The sequence below is a fragment of the Ciconia boyciana genome, chromosome 26 (assembly GCF_034638445.1).
Source record: "Ciconia boyciana chromosome 26, ASM3463844v1, whole genome shotgun sequence".
NCBI classification, from domain to species: domain Eukaryota; kingdom Metazoa; phylum Chordata; class Aves; order Ciconiiformes; family Ciconiidae; genus Ciconia; species Ciconia boyciana.
In genome coordinates this window covers 2804800-2820927 of record NC_132959.1, presented here as the reverse complement: position 1 = coordinate 2820927, position 16128 = coordinate 2804800, and the positions used below count along the sequence as shown (strand labels likewise).

At 71.3% G+C, this 16128-nt stretch overlaps 3 protein-coding genes across 3 annotated transcripts; 2 read left to right on the top strand and 1 right to left on the bottom strand.

Annotated features, from left to right (window-relative positions):
- Window positions 1–450: 450 nt before the first annotated feature.
- SCNM1 (sodium channel modifier 1) lies at window positions 451–2532 on the bottom strand. Its single transcript, XM_072846784.1, has 8 exons — window positions 2397–2532; window positions 1772–1842; window positions 1602–1690; window positions 1430–1527; window positions 1258–1352; window positions 974–1119; window positions 722–854; window positions 451–638 (listed from the first exon to the last, which is right to left on the bottom strand). Exons 1-8 carry the CDS (start codon window positions 2445–2447, stop codon window positions 539–541), a joined length of 783 nt encoding a protein of 260 aa, XP_072702885.1. The 5' UTR covers window positions 2448–2532; the 3' UTR covers window positions 451–538.
- A 281-nt stretch (window positions 2533–2813) lies between these two features.
- Window positions 2814–4484, top strand: LYSMD1 (LysM domain containing 1). The gene is made up of 3 exons (XM_072846956.1): window positions 2814–3134; window positions 3495–3760; window positions 3877–4484. Exons 1-3 carry the CDS (start codon window positions 2979–2981, stop codon window positions 4019–4021), a joined length of 567 nt encoding a protein of 188 aa, XP_072703057.1. The 5' UTR covers window positions 2814–2978; the 3' UTR covers window positions 4022–4484.
- SEMA6C (semaphorin 6C) lies at window positions 4430–15687 on the top strand. Its single transcript, XM_072846492.1, is given in 20 exon segments — window positions 4430–4461; window positions 5664–5723; window positions 6571–6725; window positions 6805–6919; window positions 8008–8065; window positions 8149–8205; window positions 8929–9030; window positions 9305–9395; window positions 9476–9598; window positions 9958–10046; window positions 10623–10840; window positions 11230–11361; window positions 11454–11609; window positions 12077–12313; window positions 12873–13010; window positions 13389–13466; window positions 13587–13642; window positions 13892–13939; window positions 14766–14953; window positions 14955–15687. Coding segments are annotated over 20 exon segments (2730 nt in total). The 3' UTR covers window positions 15552–15687.
- Window positions 15688–16128: the final 441 nt, after the last annotated feature.

The following is a 16128-nucleotide window of genomic DNA, read 5'->3' as shown; positions in this document are numbered from 1 at the left end:
ATGCCGGCTCAGGGCGCAGCCCCGTAAACAACAGTCCCGTGGGTGCTCCCCGATATGGGAGCACCCGCAGGCACCCAAAGGCTGACATGAAAAGGCGGGGGGGAAACTGAGGCAGGGGGAGGGCGGCGTGGCCGGGTGTTTTCCGAAGCACTGGGACAGCTGCCAGGGCTGGGGAGGAGGGGGGGAACCCGGCACCACCACCCCGAAAGGCCACGACCCGCAGGCAGCTGCCAGTGTGCGAGAAAATGAGCGTGACTTGGGCCAGGGACAGGAGGGGACGGGGCGGGGACGGGCCGAAACCCGCATCGAGGTTGGCAGCACTCGCAGGGCTCTGGCCGGGGTGGGGACACCCTGAAAAAGCACCACGTTGAGCATCCCGGGGTGGCAAAATGCTGGGACCCCCAATATCACCCCTCCCCAGGACCTGCCCCAATGGCTCAGACACCTCGGTCCTCTCCAGCTGCCTCTATTAACGGTGGGGCCTGGGGGCAGCCCGGGGGGACCGTCCCCGGGGGGACCAGCGGGGCAGAGCGGGGCCTCAGGCCGGCAGCAGCGCGGGCGGCTCGTCCTCGTCGGAGTCGAATTCGGCGTTCTCATCCTTCACCCACTTGCCAGAGCGGTCCTGGATCCAGCCAGCGCTGGGGACGGACGGACAGACAGACGGAGGGAGTGAGAGGTGGCTCATTACGGAATTCCCTGTGCCAACGGGGCCAAGACTCACCTCCGCAGCTGCAGGTATCGCTCCAGGGCCTGCCGTCTCTCAGGGCTGAGGGCTTCGGGCTGGCTCAGGGCCAACGATGAGCCTTTTCCTTTGCTGCCTCGCTGCGTCTGGGCTGGAGCCGCCTTCGGTGCGTCTAGGGGGGGCAGAGAGGGGCTGGCGGGACCCGCAGAAAGAGGAGAGGTCCGGCTGAGAGCCTGGGCACCCTGCCCCGCCAGTGCTGGCGCAGCCTCGGAGCTGCCAGCTGGCTCTTACCGGCTCGCCTGCCGCGGTCCCCCGGCAGCAGGGCTGCAGGGCTGGCGTCCACGGCTTCTCCGTCCTTCCGTGACGGTTCCGGAGGCGTCGGGATGGCACTCGGCCTCGTCTGGGTCACGCCAGCTCGCAAGCTGCTTCCCTCCACGCTGCGACAGGAGAAGGAGTCAGGGCCTTGTGCCACAAACGCCTGACAAACGCCTTGTGCCACAAACCGGCGCTGCCGGTCCCTCCTGGGAAGCCCAGAGCTTTCCCCCGTCCTCCAGCAGCGAAACCAAAGCTGTTACCCCGTCCTCCGGCAGCAGCTGCTGTAGGGAGCGGCTTTCAGCAGAGCGCTCCGGGCAATCTTCCTCGTCCGTTCCAGAAGAGGGGCCGGGGAGCCCTGGGGAGAGGGGACAGAGCTCAGGGGGGCCTGGCGGGGGGGGTCCAGCGGGGTGAGGAAGGGGCGTCCGCACCAACCTGCGCGCCTGCTTCCTCTGCCTGCACCTCCTCCTTGTGCCGCCGCTTCTGGGCCGCGTCTTGGAGCGAGCGCTTCCTGCCGTAGAAGCGCTGCAGGCCTGGAAGAGAGCGAAGGGGACGGGGGGACACGCTCGCTCGGCGCAGCCCACCCCCCCACCGGCCCCCCACTTACTGCTCGTGTGCTTCTTGCCGGCCCTGTGGACCGTCAGCACATCCAGCGTGTCGAAGACGGGGCGGTGGGCGCACACCGTGCAGGCGTACCTGTGCCGAGGGAGGGGAACAGCTGCCGTCAGGACCCCGCAAGCGGCCGGAGAGGGGGCTGCCCTCGGGGGTCTCGCTCACCTCCCGCTCCTCAGCAGCAGAGCCTCGTCCTCAGGGATGTAGTTGGCCAACAGGTCCGCGACACGTCTTTTCTGGGAGAGACAGAGGGGGCTGGGTGAGTGCTCGTCCCCCCAGTGCCTGCTGCCAGAGGGGGGGTCTGCCCCCAGCTCACCCTGCGGGGAACCAGCCCTTGCTCCCAGCCCTGTCCCCCCTTAGGCCAGGAAACCTTGGCACCCAGGGGACCCCCCCTCTGAGGGAGCAAGAGGGGGAATTGGGGTGTCAAGGCTGGGGAGGGGGCGGTTTGGGGAGGTTGAGGCGGAGGAAGGGGGCAATTTCGAGGAGCGGCCTGGGACAAGGTGGGTATTTGGGGCGCTGGGAGGGGAACCCTGGGGGGGGTCAAGACCTGAGGGTGAGGGGGTTGGGGGGCAGGGGAGCATTTGCAGGCAGGGAGGACGGTGGGCAGGAGGGGTATTTACAGGCAGGGAGGAGCGGGGAAGGGCTGGGGGGAACCGGGGGCGGGCAGGCCAGGGCAAGGGGGCGAACCCGGGGGATACGTGAGGAGGTCGGGGCCGGGGTTAGGGGGGCTCGGGGGGGTCTGGGGAGCCGGGGGGATGGGTTGAGGGGGTCCTGGGGGGTCGGGACCCACCTGCAGCACCCCCAGCTGACTGGGGTCGTCCCCCTCCCGCTTGAAGGACATGGCGGCCCCGGCGCCGGCCCGCGGTTACTATGGGAACCGCCCCCCCCGCCGCCCAGCTTCCGGGTGGCTTTTCCCGGCAGGCCGCGCGCGGGAGCGGCGACCAATTAGAGAGCGCGAGGGGCGGGGCGGGCGGCCCCGCCGTGTCCCCAGGCGGCCGCAGCCCCGCGGCATGACGGGAGTTGTAGTTCCGCGGCGCCATCCGTGGCGGGGGGGGCGGGGGGGGCAGAGACCCCCCCCTGGGGCAGGGACTGGGGGGCGGCAGGGGCCGGGGGGCTGGGGAGGACCCCGGGGTGGGGGTGGCAGCATCCCTGCCCGAGGGGGCGGTGGAGTGTGTGTCGTTGTCCCCGTCCCGTCCCGGACTACAAGTCCCAGAGGCCTCCGCCAGGGCGGCCGGGCCGGGCCTGGCGTCTCCGGCCTCACCGGGGCCCCGGGGCGCCCGGGTGCGGCGGCGGGGCCGAGCCCGCCCCCGTGAGCGGCGGCCGGAGCGCCGGGGCCCTGGGCCGGTCCCCCGCCCGGGCCGGGGCTGTTCGCATGAGTCCCCCCCCCCCCGCGCTGGCGGCGGCCGGGGCTGAGCGGGGCCGTCCCGCCATGGCGGCGGGGAGCGGGGGAGCGGGGGCCTCCGCCCGGGAGCACCGCCTGGAGCCCGGGGACACGCTGCCGGGGCTGGCGCTGCGCTACGGGGTGACGGTGAGCGGCCGCGGGGGCTGCCGGGGGGTGCCACGGGGCCGGGGCGGGGCGGGGGACGGACATCCAGGGGGCCGCGGGGCGGCGTGGGGCAGGATCGCCGGGGCCGGGGCAGGGGGGGCAGGACGACCCCGGGGCCCCCGGCAGCCCCGCGGTCCCCGTGGGGCCAGCCCTGTCCCCTCCTGTCCCTGGCCCCTTCCCTCCCCCACCCTGTCCCAATGGCCGCCCCCCATGGCTCTCCTGTCCCCCGTCCCTGTCCCCACCCCGTCCTTCTCCCCGTCCTCGCCGCCACCCTCATCCTGTCCCCGTTCTCGTCGCCATCCCGTCCTGTCCCCACCCCGGTCCCCGTCCCGTCCCCGGCAGATGGAGCAGATCAAGCGCGCCAACCGCCTCTACACCTCGGACACCATCTTCCTCAAGCCCACCCTCCTCATCCCCGCCCCGCTGCAGCCGGGGGGACCCTGCCCCGAGGACAAGGACGAGGACAAGGACAAGGACGTCCCCGTCCCCTCGGGGGACGCCCCGGCCCGCCACGACCTCTCGGCCACCGATTTCCTGCGGCAGCTCGACGCCGAGATCGGGCGCTCCAAGGCGGCGGCGGCACGACGGCTCCGCGCCGGTGGCACGGGGTGAGCGCGCCCGTCCCGCCGCCCCTTCTGGGGGCAAACCGGGGGCTTTTGGCTGCAGGGTGGGTGGGCGGGTGGCAGGGCCACCCCTCAGTGCCACCCCGCTGCGTCCCCTGCAGCACGGCCGAGGCCGAAGGCACCCGGAGCCCCGATGCCAGGGGCCCGCCGGCCCCCCGAGGCCCCCGCCTCGGCCCCCGGCCCCTCACCAGGACCCCGCGGGCGGCCGCCCTCCGTGACGCTGAGGACGAGATCTTCACGCTGTGACGCCGGGGACACCGGAGACGTGCCGCCGGGACTCCCACACCGGGACTCCCACCCCGCGACTCCCACCCCGCGGTGACGGGGACCCCGGGACACCCACAGCACCCAGTCCCGGCCGGGGGATACTGGAGGGGACACAGGGATTTTGAGGGGGGGACACAGTGTCCCCTCCCTGTCTCATCCAAGGAGCCTGTCCCGCTGCAGGGACACCCAGCGCCTGGGTGCCGAGCCAGCCCTCTCGCAGGGCTACTGGGAGGCACTGGGAGCTACTGGGACAAGATTCACCAGCCGATGTTTTTCCTCTGGTTGTATTTATTTGTACGTCTTTGCTCTTGCGGGGAGTTTGGGGGGTGGGACCCCCCGGGTGAGACCCCCCCACACCCCCGTGCCGGTGCCTGGACCCCCACGGGGATGGGGACGGTCACCCCCCACCCCCAGAGCCTGTAAATAAAACGGAGCACTGTCACCCGGCTCTGCCTGTTTGTCACCCCCCCCCCCCCGAGGACACCGTCACACCCCGCCCTGGGGACATGGACACCGCCCTGGGGACATGGTTGCCCCCCCGGGGACATGGTCACAGCCTTGGGGACACGATTAACCCCCCCCCGGGGACACAGTCATTCTACTTGGGGACACAGTCATCCCCTTGGGAACATGGACACCCCCCTGGGGACACTGTCACCCTGCTGGGGACGTGGTCACCCCCTGGGGATGCTGTCACACCTCAGGGACACGACCGGCACTCTGGGGACACAGGCGTGCCCCCGGGGGTACAGGCACTCACTTGGGGACACGGTTCCCCCCCCCAGGGGACTTAGGTGCCACACCACGTGGTGCCACCAGGTGTCACCCTGTGCCCGCACCCTTGGGGACCCCCCCCCCCCCCCAGGACCCTCCAGCACCTCAGGCTTCTCCCCAGGGTTCCCCAGGGCCACCCAGACCCCCGGGATGTCCCCAGGGTCCCCTGTGTCGTCCCCCCCCGGGAGGCTGGGGACACTTGGGGACCGGAACCGAAGTGGCACCTGGGCAGGGAGCCCAGTACTCCCACTAGCTCCCAGTGCTCCCAGTAGCTCCCAGTCCCCACTGGGCCAGGTGCACACGTGCGTGCAAACGGACACACGCTGGTGCAGGAGAGGTGACAGGTCCCCACTCGGGAGGGGGACAGAGGTGACAGCCAGCCCCCTCGCACACGCGTGTGCAAGGGTCTCCGCACGTGTGCGTGGTCGCGCGTGTGTCCACCCGCGCGCGCGTCTGCCTGTGTGGGTGTTTGCACGTGGGCGTGTGCACACGCGCGGGCATCGACACGGGGGTCCGCGGCGTGGGTGCTTGCACGCGCGTGTACCCCCCCGCCGGGGCGGGGCTGTGCACACGCGCGTGCAAGCACCCACGCGCGTCCACCCCGCCGAGCGCAGGGCTGCGCGCGCTCCCACGCGTGTGTGCACACGCGTGTGCAAACCCTCCCCCCCCCCCCAAACCCTCAGCAGCTAATGAGGATCATCTCATTAACGGGGATTAACGACTATCTATAGGGTGGCCCCGGCGGGGGGGGGGTGTGTCGCGGGTGGGGGTGTCCCACGGGGGTCCCCGGTCCCGCCCACGGCCCCGCTCCGGCCGCCGGCCGGTCCCGGCCCGTTCCGGGGCGGAGCCGCTCGGGGCCGTTCGGGGCCGTTCGGGACCGTTCGGGACCGTTCGGGGAGCGGAGCCGGTACCGAGCGCGGAGGGGTCGCGGCGGGGGGGGTGTGAGTGGGGCGGGGTGGGGCGGGGTGGGTTTGGGGTGTTGCGAGGGTGTTGGGGGGTGTTGGGGGGTACTTGGGGTGCTGGGGGGTGTCGGTGGGGTGCTGGGGGTGTCGGTGGGGTGTTGTAGCGGGGTGCTGCTGGGGTGTAGGTGGGGTGTTTTGGGGTGCTGCGAGGGGACAGGTGGGTGCTGTGGAGCCGGGCGCTGGGCGGGTTGCGCGGGGCCGGGTGTGCGGGGAGGGTGTTGTGCCGGGGGGTGAGTGGGTGCGGGTGGGTGTCAGTGGGTGCGGGTGGGTGTCCCGCTGCGCACGCTTGTGCTGTGCGTGGTGTCCCGGCGCTGCTGGCAGCAGTTCCCGGGGCACTGGGAGCACTGGGGACACTGGGATGGGCGTACTGGGGACGTTGGGATGGGCACCTTGGAGCAGGGGCACTGGGGACACTGAAATGGGGGCACTGGGACCACTGGGAGGGGGGCACTGGGGACACTGGGATGAGGGTACGGGGGACACTGGGATGGGGGTACAGGGGACGCTGGGGGGGGCACTGGGGACACTGGGAGGGGGATACAGGGGACACAGGGAGGAGGCACTGGGGACACTGGGAGGGAGATACAGGGACGCTGGGAAGGCAGCACTGGGACCACCGGGAGGAGGGGACTGGGAGCACTGGGAGCACTGGGAGGAGGCACTGGGAGCACCATCCCTGCGCTTGGGGCGCACGTCCCCGCTGTCCCCACGCCGCCCCCTCCCCAGGGCTGCCCTGTGCCCCCCCACCACCCCGTGCCTCAGTTTCCCCCCGCTGAGCTCAGCCCCGCGCAGCCCGGGGGGGTCACCCTCAGCCCCACGTCCCCTCCGGGCGCCTGCGGCGATGCTGGGGGGCCCGCTGCCCTTCCTCCTCCTCCTCCTCGTCCCCGGGGGGGCTGCGCAGGCCTTCCCGCGGGACCTGGTGGCACGCAGCACCGTGGGGCTGGCAGGTGAGCGGGGGGGGCCGGGGGGGGCGAGCGGGGCTTGGGGGGCCGGCGGGGTGTCACCGCGTCCCCCCCGTCCCCGCAGCCACCGCCGCCTACCCCCGCTTCGGTGGCCTTCGGGGGGACAACGTCACGGCCCAGCTCGGCCTCGACTTCCAGCGCATGCTGCGCCTCAACGGCACCCTCTTCCTCGCTGCCCGGTGAGCGAGGCCGTGCGCTCGTGCACGCTTGTGCACGCTTATCTGTGCTTCTGCAAGCTTGTCTGTGGTTGTGCAAGCTCGTGCACGCTTGTGCATGCTTGCACATACTTGTCCCTGCTTGTGCGCACTTGTGCAAGCTCTTGTGTGCTTGTGCACGCTTGTCTGTGCTTGTGCAAGCTCATGTGTGCTTGTGCACACTTGTGCATGCTTATCTGTGCTTGTGCAAGCTTGTACACGCTTGTGTATGCTTCTACGTACTTGTCTGTGCTTGTGTGAGCTTGTGCACACTTGTGCATGCTTATCTGTGCTTGTGCAAGCTTGTACATGCTTGTGCATGCTTGTACATGCTCATCTGTGCTTGTGCGATCTCATGTGTGCTTGTGCACACTTACCTGTGCTTGTGCAAGCTTGTGAACGCTTGTGCATGCTTGTGCATGCTTGTACATGGTTGTCTGCTTGTGCAAGCTCACCCCCATTTGCATGCTTGTACATGCTTGTGCAAGGTAGTGCGCATTTGTACGTGCTTGTCTGTCCTCGTGCGTGCTTGTGCAAGCTTATGCATAGTTGTACCTGCTTGTCAATGCTTGTCCACGCTTCTGCAAGCTTGTGTGCACTTGTGCATGCTTGTACATGCTTGTCTGTGTGCAAGCTTGTGCATGCTTGTTCACACTCGCATGTGCTTCCAGAGGTTGGTTTGCTTCTGAAAGCTTGTGCACGCTTGTGCAAACTCGTGTGTGTTTGTCTATGCTTGCACACGCTTGGGCATGCTTGGGCACACTTCCGTGTGCTTGCGCCCACTTCTGCACGCTCGAGCCCAATTGCCCCTGCCTGCGCACGCTTCTGCCCGCCAGCGTGTGCTCCTGCACGCTTGCGCATGCTTGTGCCCCCGTGTTCCCTCCTTGTGGCCCTGAATATGTCCCTGCGGTCCCTTGCGCTTGTGTGTGGCGTGTGTCCCCGTGCCCCTTGCACGTCCCCGCGTCCCCTCACACGTGCCCGTGTCCCCTTGCACGTCCCTGTGCCCCTCACACGTCCCCGTGCCCCTCGCACGTCCCCGCGTCCCCTCGCACGCTCACGCCCTCCCCCCCCAGGGACCACATTTACGCCTTCGACCTGGGGCAGGACAAGGGGACGCTGTACCCCGAGCGGGTAAGGGGACCGGGGCCACCGTCCCTGGGGACACGGGGGGGCCGGGGTGGGTGTCCCCGTGCCCACCCCCCCTCCCCCCGCAGCACCTCACCTGGGAGACGCGGGACAGGGAGAACTGCGCCATGCGGGGCCGGCTGCAGGTACGGGGGTGCGGGGGCACGGGGTAGGGGGTGCAGGGGGTACGGGGTGGGGGTACATGGTGGGGGTATGGGGGTACGGGGTGGGGGGTACGGGGTGGGGGTACATGGTGGGGGGTATGGGGGTACGGAGTGGGGGGTACGGGGTGGGGGTACATGGTGGGGGTATGGGGGTACGGGGTGGGGGTACGGGGTGGGGGTACATGGTGGGGGTATGGGGGTACGGGGTGGGGGGTACAGGGTGGGGGTATATGGTGGGGGTATGGGGGTACGGGGTGGGGGGTACGGGGTGGGGGTATATGGTGGGGGGTACGTGCTGTGGGGATATGGGGGCACAGGGTGTGGGGGTACGGGGTGTGGGGGTACAGGGGTACATGGTATGGGGGTGCAGGGATACAGGGTATGGGGTACAGGGTGTGGGGTACAGGGTGTGGGGGTACAGGGTACGGGGTACATGCTGTGGGGGTACGGGGGTACAGGGTGTGGGGGTACAGGGTATGGGGTACATGCTGTGGGGGTACGGGGGTACAGGGTGTGGGGGTACAGGGTACGGGGTACATGCTGTGGGGGTACGGGGGTACAGGGTGTGGGGGTACAGGGTACGGGGGCATGGGAGATAGAAGGGACAGGGGCAAACAGGGGGCTCGGGGCAGAGGGATGTGGTGACACTGGGGCCCCCCGTGTCCCCTCCGTGTCCCCCCCGCGTCCCCACCTGCCCCCACGCAGGACGAGTGCCACAACTACATCAGGGTGCTGGTGCCCCGCGACGCCGGCACCCTCCTGGCCTGCGGCACCAACGCCTTCAGCCCCCTCTGCCGCACCTACCAGGTGGGGGGAGCCGGGGGGCGGGTGTCACGAGCGGGGGGCTCAGAGCCTGCTGGGGAGCGTGGGGGGTGTGATGAGCGGGGGGGGGCTCAGCCTCTGCTGGGGAGCGTGGGTGTGATGAATGGGGGGGTCTCAGCCCCGGCTGGGGAGCGCGGCGGGGCAGTGCCCAGAGGTGTGACGAGCACGGGGGTCCTCAGCGGCTCCGTGCCGGGGCTGGGGGTGTCAGCAGGGGGGTGTGATGAGCGCAGGGGGGTCTCAGCGCCTCGGCCCCTCCCAGGTGAGCAGCCTGGCGCAGGAGGGCGAGGAGGTGAGCGGCCAGGCCCGGTGCCCCTTCGACGCCAAGCAGAGCATCGTCGCCCTCTTCGTCGGTGGGTGCTGGATGGGGGGGGGACACACACGGGGTCCCCAGGGTGGGGACAGGGCTGATGCTGGTGTCCCCTCGCCCCAGACGGCAGCCTGTACTCGGCCACGGTGGCCGACTTCCAGGCGAGCGACGCGGTGATCTACCGCAGCCTCAGCCCCGGCCACCCCCCGCTGCGGACCCTCAAGTACAGCTCCCGCTGGCTGCAGGGTACCCTGCTGTATGGGGGGTCCGGGTGCAGGGGGGCATATGGGGATGGGGTAGGGGTACGGGTATAATGGGGGCGATGGGGACGGGTCGAGGGGTACGGGCGTACCGGGGGCTGGAGGCGGGTAGAGGGGTGTATGGGGCAGGGGCGTAGGGGTGTATATGGGGCTGGGGTAGAGGGGTCCGGGTATACGGGGGCTGGGGGGATGGGTAGGGGGGCTGTGGGGACACAGGGGCCGGCGTCTGGGGGTACCGGCCTGCGGGGCCATCGAGGGGTGGAGGGGGCAGGGGAGGGGTGAGCGCAGGGGTGGGGGACGGGGACAGGAGGCGGCGGGGGCTGACGGCCCCCCTGGCCCCCCCAGAGCCCCACTTCGTCCAGGCGCTGCCCTACGGCCCCTACGTCTACTTCTTCTTCAGGGAGGTCGCTGTGGAGCTCAGCGCCCTGGGCAAGGTGGGCATGGGGACGCGGGGACACGGTGGCACGCGAGGGGGCACACCCAGGTGCCCATCCCCCTGGCATCAAGGCAGGGGAGACCCCCGTGCCCCTCACCGGGGTGTCTGGCCGGGTGCTGCCTGCGGGTGCTCCTGGGGGGCGGCCCACGGTGACTGATGCCCGTGGGGTGCCCCTGGGTGCTAGCCCCATGTGCAGGTGCCCATGGGTGCCCATGGGTGCCAGCCCGAGGTGCCAATGGCCCTGGCTGCCCAGGTGACAGTGCTGATGCCCGTGGGTCTCTGGGTGCTGATGCCCGTGGGTGCCTGGGTGCTGACGCCCGTGGGTGCCCATGTGCTGATGCTTGAGGGTCCTTGGGTGCTGATACCTGCAGGTGCTCATGTGCTTACACCCATGGGTGCCCAGGTGCTGATGCCCATGGGTCCTGGGTGCTGACATCCATGGGTCCCCAGGCGCCAATGCCCGAGGGTCCCAGGGTGCTGATGCCTGTGGGTCCCTGGGCACTGACACCCATGGGTGCCCGTGTGCCGATGCCCGCGGGTCCCTGGATGCTGACGCCCGTGGGTGCTGGCGCAGGTGGCGGTGGCGCGGGTGGCGCGGGTGTGCCGCAACGACCAGGGGGGCTCCCCGCGGGTGCTGGAGCGGCGCTGGACGTCCTTCCTGAAGGTGCGGCTGCAGTGCTCCGTCCCTGGGGACGCCATCTTCTACTTTGACGTCCTGGAGGCGGTGACACCCCCCCGGGCCCTGCACGGGCGCCCCGCCGTCCTCGCCCTCTTCGGCACCCAGCCCAACAGGCACGGCGGTGGGGACGCGGGGACACGGTGATGGGGGTACACAGGCTCATGGGGGACATGAACATGGGGACGTGGGTGGCCAAGGGGACGTGGGGCTGCAGGCACACAGGGCAGGGGAGCGTGGCATGGGGGGACGTGGGCAGGGACATGGGGACAGGAGAGATGGGGACATGGGGATGCACTCAGGGACGTGGATACCTGGGAGGGACAGACATGGGGACACAGTGGGACAGGACACAGGGACGCAGACACAGGGGAACAGGGCATGGGGACACAGCAGGGACCAACAGGGACACGGAGGGGCCCTGGCCAAACCAAGGCCGACCTGGCAGCCCTGGGTGGGGACGGGGTGTCCCCAGTGCCGGTGCCACCCGTCGCTGCCACCACAGCATCCCCGGCTCGGCTGTCTGCGCCTTCTACCTGGCGGACATGGAGCGGGCGTTCGAGGGACCCTTCGCCGAGCCCCGTGGCACTGCCGGCACCTGGACCCCAGTGCCCGAGGACAGGGTGCCCCGACCCAGGTACCCCCCCCTCCCCGCAGCCGGACGCCTGGGTCCCCCCGGGGTGCGGCAGCCGCCCGGACGCCTGGGTCCCCACGCTGGCTGTGCCGCAGGCCGGGCTGCTGCGCCAGGATGGGACCGGCCGCTGGCATCGTCGCCTCCAGGGACTTCCCCGATGAGACGCTGGCCTTCGCCAAGGAGCACCCGCTGCTGCACGGTGCCGTGGCACCCGCCGGCGGGCGGCCCCTCTTCACCCGCACCGGCACCAGGTGCGCCCCGGTGGGGGCATGGGTGGCCTCGGAGACAGGGTGGCCTTGGGGACAGAGGGCGGCCCGTGTGAGGAGGGTGTGGGTGTGCAGGGGGGTGAGGGTGCAGCCGGTCCTGTGGGTGCTGCGGGGTGGGGAGGGTCCTCGTGCAAGGCTCCTGCGCGAGGGTGCGCGAGGCCCTGGTGCGAGGGCGTGCTAAGCCCTGGTGCAAAGATGTGCAAAGCCCTGGTGCAAGGCCACGTGAGGGTGTGTAAGACGCGGGTGCAAGGGCGAGGGTGTGCAACAGCGTGCGAGGCCCCATTGCAAGTGTGTGCAAGGGTCCCGTGCAAGGGTGAGCAAAGCCCCGGTGCAAGCCTGCGCGAAGCCCTGGTGCGCAGGTGTGCAAGACGCCAGTGCGAGGCTGTGCAAGCGGCTGCAAAGCCGCCTGCGAGGCTCCGTGCGAGGCGGGTGCGAGGGTGCGCTGGGTGCAGGCTGACGCAGCTGGCGGTGGACACGGGTGCGGGGCCGCGGGGGAACCAGACCGTGCTCTTCCTGGGCGCCGAGGACGGGCGGGTGCTGAAGGTCCTGGCCGCCGCACGGCACCCCGGGGCCAGCCGGCACCCCAGTGGCACCCGGGCACCTGGTGACAGCCGGGAGTCTGGTGACAGCGGGGATGCCGGCTCTGAGACGCTGCTGCTGGAGGAGATCAGCCTCTATGACCCCGGGCGGTGAGTGCCAGGCGCTGGGCGCCTGGGGCTGTGGGTGCTGGGGGGTGCTGGGGGGCTCATGGGCACTGTGGGTGCTGGTGGTACTACAAGGCTTGTAGGGTCCATGGGTGCTGGTGGGTGCTGGGGGGCTCGTGGGCACTATGGGGCTGGGGGTGCTGGTGGTACCGGGGGGGGGGCTCGTGGGGGCCATGGGTGCCGATGGGTGCTAGGAGACAGCACTGATGGGCACAGTGGTGGTGTGGATGCTGTATGGGTGCTGGGGAGTGATGTGGGTGCCACGGGGCATTGATGGGTGCTGGCGGGGCCATATGGGTGCCACAGGGAGCTGACGAGTGCCATGGGGTCATGCAGGTACCGTAGGGTGCTGATGGGCGCTCTGGGGTCACGCAGGTGCTGCAGGGCCATGCGGGAGCCATGGGGTGCTGGTGGGTGCCATGGAGCTGCAGGGTGCCGACGGGTGCTGCGGGGTGCTGGCAGGCACCGCGGGGTGCTGCCGGGTGCCATGAGGCTGTGGTTGCTGGGGCGGGTGCAGTCACGACGGGTGCTATGGGGGGTGCAGGTGCCGGGGGCCACGGGGCGCCAGCCGGGTGCTGGGGCTGGAGCTTCACCTGCCGGGCCGGGAGCTCTACGTCGCCTTCGCCGGGTGCCTGGTGCGTCTGCCCCTGAGCCGCTGCGCCCGGCACGGCGCCTGCCGCAGGTGAGGAGTGTGCAAGGGCATGGGAGTGTGCACGGGCATGAGGGCGTGCAAGGACACGGGAGCGTGCACGGGCATGGGAGCGTGCACGGCCTGAGGGCGTGCAAGGACACGGGAGCGTGCACGGGCATGGGAGCGTGCACGGCCTGAGGGCGTGCAAGGACACGGGAGCGTGCACGGGCATGGGAGCGTGCACGGGCATGAGGGCGTGCAAGGGCCCAGGGGCACACGCAGGCATGGGGCGTGCACGGGGGCACGAGGGTGTGCAAGGGCACGGAGACGTGTAAGAGCACAGGGGCATGCGAGGGCCGGGGGCGTGCGAGGGCCCAGGGACGTGCGAGGGTGGCTCCAGCACCCGGCCGCCTGGGTCCCCCCGCGCAGGAGCTGCCTGGCCGCCCGTGACCCCTACTGCGTCTGGCTGCCCCCCGGGGGCTGCGTCCCCTTCTCCGAGGACCTCCCGTAAGTGTCCCCCGCGGTGGCCTTCCCTGGGGACTCCCCCCCGCCCCGATCTCCTGGGTCCCTTCCTCGTGGGGTGGGGACACTGGGGACGGTGGGTGATGTCCCCCCCGTGTGCCCCAGGAGCGGCTTCGAGCAGGACATGGAGGGATCCCCCGGGATCGCTGGGACCTGCCAAGGTGAAGGGGGGGGACATCGGGGACACTGGGGGGGATTGGGGACATGGGAATATTTGGGGACATAGAGGGTCACCATGGGAACTTCTGGTGACATGGGGTCACGGGAGGATGCAGGTGGCTGGCACGAGGGCAACAGCGGGGGCCATGGGACATATGGGTGACACCGGAGGATGTGGAGGACGCTGGGGGGGACACAGGTGGCCCCAGGGGACGCGGGTGGCCTGGCCTGACCCCACTCTGCTCTTGCAGATGCACCGGCTGCGGGGGACAGTGACGGGGACAGGGACTTGGCCCACGGTCAGTGACACCCCGTCTGTCCCCCCTGTACACCCGTTGGGAGGGACCCTGGGGACCAGAGAGGGACATGGGAGGGACCCAGGGACTAGGAGGGACCTCTGGGGTTGGAGAGGGATCCCAGGGGTGGGGGGACCCCAGGGACCAGGAGGGACCCCAAGGACCGGGGAGGGTCCCTGGAGATGGGGGGGACCCCGGGGACCAGGAAGGGACCCCGGGGACAGGAGAGGGACCCTGTGGTGGGAGAGGGACCCCGGGCACTAGGAGGGACCCCGGGGACCAGGAAGGAAACCCAGGGGTGGGAGAGGGACCCAGGGGACCAGGAGGGACCCCGGGGACAGGAGAGGGACCCCAGGGGTGGGAGAGGGACCCCAGGGAGCAGGAGGGACCCCAGGGAACAGGAAGGAAACCCAGGGGTGGGAGAGGAACCCAGGGGACCAGGAGGGACCCTGGGGACAGGAGAGGGACCCCAGGGGTGGGAGAGGGACCCCGGGGAGCAGGAGGGACCCCAGAGACAGGAGAGGGACCCCGGGGGTGGGAGAGGGACCGCAGGGACCAGGAGGGACCCCGGAGACAGCAGAGGGACCCCGGGGGTGGGAGAGGGACCCAGGGGACCAGGAGGGACCCCGGAGACAGCAGAGGGACCCCGGGGGTGGGAGAGGGACCCAGGGGACCAGGAGGGACCCCGGGGACAGCAGAGGGACCCCGGGGGTGGGAGAGGGACCCAGGGGACCAGGAGGGACCCCGGGGACAGCAGAGGGACCCCGGGGGGGCCGGGGCGGGGGCCGGGCCCCCCGGCCGCGGGGCGGGCTGACGGGTGCTCCCGCAGGGGTGCGTCAGGCCGGGCCGGGGGCCACGGCGACGGTGCCGGTGCCGGTGCTGGTGGGCTGCGTGCTGGGCGCCTTCGCGCTGGGCGCCCTGGCCGCCGGGCTGCTGGCCGCCTGCTGCCGCCGCCCCGCCGTCCCCAAGGGGCCCCCGGAGCCCCCCGCCGCCCCGCGGCCCCCGGCCCAGCCGCCCGCCCCCGCCTCTACCCCCGCTGCCGCCCCAGGGAGGGGCCGGGGGCTGCGGGGCCCCCGAGCTGCCCACCCCCGAGGCCACCCCGCAGCCACCCGCCAAGACGCCCCGGGAGCGGGCGGCAGAGCCCCGGCGCGGCCAGGCCACCCGTCTCGGCACCCCGGGGTGCCCGGAGCCCCCCGGCCCGGGACCCCCGCCCAAGGCCACCCTGGAGGAGCTGCTGCAGCGGCTGCACGGGACGGGGGGCTCGGGGTGGCCGGCGACCCCCCCGGGCGCCGGCTCCTTCGCCAACCGGGTGCAGCCGGGCACCCCGGGCTCCGGGCTCTCCCCGGCCCCCCGTGACGGGGCTCCCCGGCGGCTGGACGTGCCCCCCGACAGCCCCCCGCCGCCCCGGCGGCCGCTGGCGCAGAGACACTCGCTGGGGGGGCCACCGGCGAGACCCCCCGGCCCGGCCCGGGGGCTCACCCGCATGCACTCGCTGGGCGCCCCGGGGGGGCCGCCCTGGGGCCCCCGGCCCCCCGCCCTGGAGCGCTCCCTCTCCATGAAGCCCCCCGTGCTGCCCAAGCCCCTGCTGGTGCCGGCGACCCCCGGGCGGCCCTGAGCCCCCGCTGGGGACACGGGGACCTCCTGGGCCCCGGCCCCCCGGGACACCCCCGCTGCGGCAGGCGGGGGGCCCCGAGCCCTCCCTGTCCTCCCACCCTGGGCGGCAGGGTCCCCGCTTCCCCAGCTCCGTGCCCAGAGCCACGAGGGTCCCCGGGGCCCCAGGCTGGCCCCCACGGGGGTGACGAGGGTCCCCGTGTCCCCCAGCCACCCCGTCTCCCTGCCCAGGGTGACAGGACCCCCGCAGCCATGAGCCAGCCCCATCTCTTGGCCCGGGGTGACGAGGGTCCCTGTGTCCCCCAGGCACCCCATGGCCCTGCCCAGGGTGACAGGAGCCCCGCAACCCTGAGCCAGCCCCATCTCCCAGCCGCGGGTGACGAGGGCCCCTGTGTCCCCCAGCCACCCCCTCTCCCTGCCCAGGGTGACAGGATCCCCACAGCCGTGAGCCACCCCCATCTCTCGGCCCGGGGTGATGAGGGTCCCTGTGTCCCCAGCTCCCAGGGCTTTTTTTTTTTTTCCTTTTTTTGATCCTTTCTAATTTATTCGCTACTTTGGGGTGCGTTGGAGCCCCCCGTGAT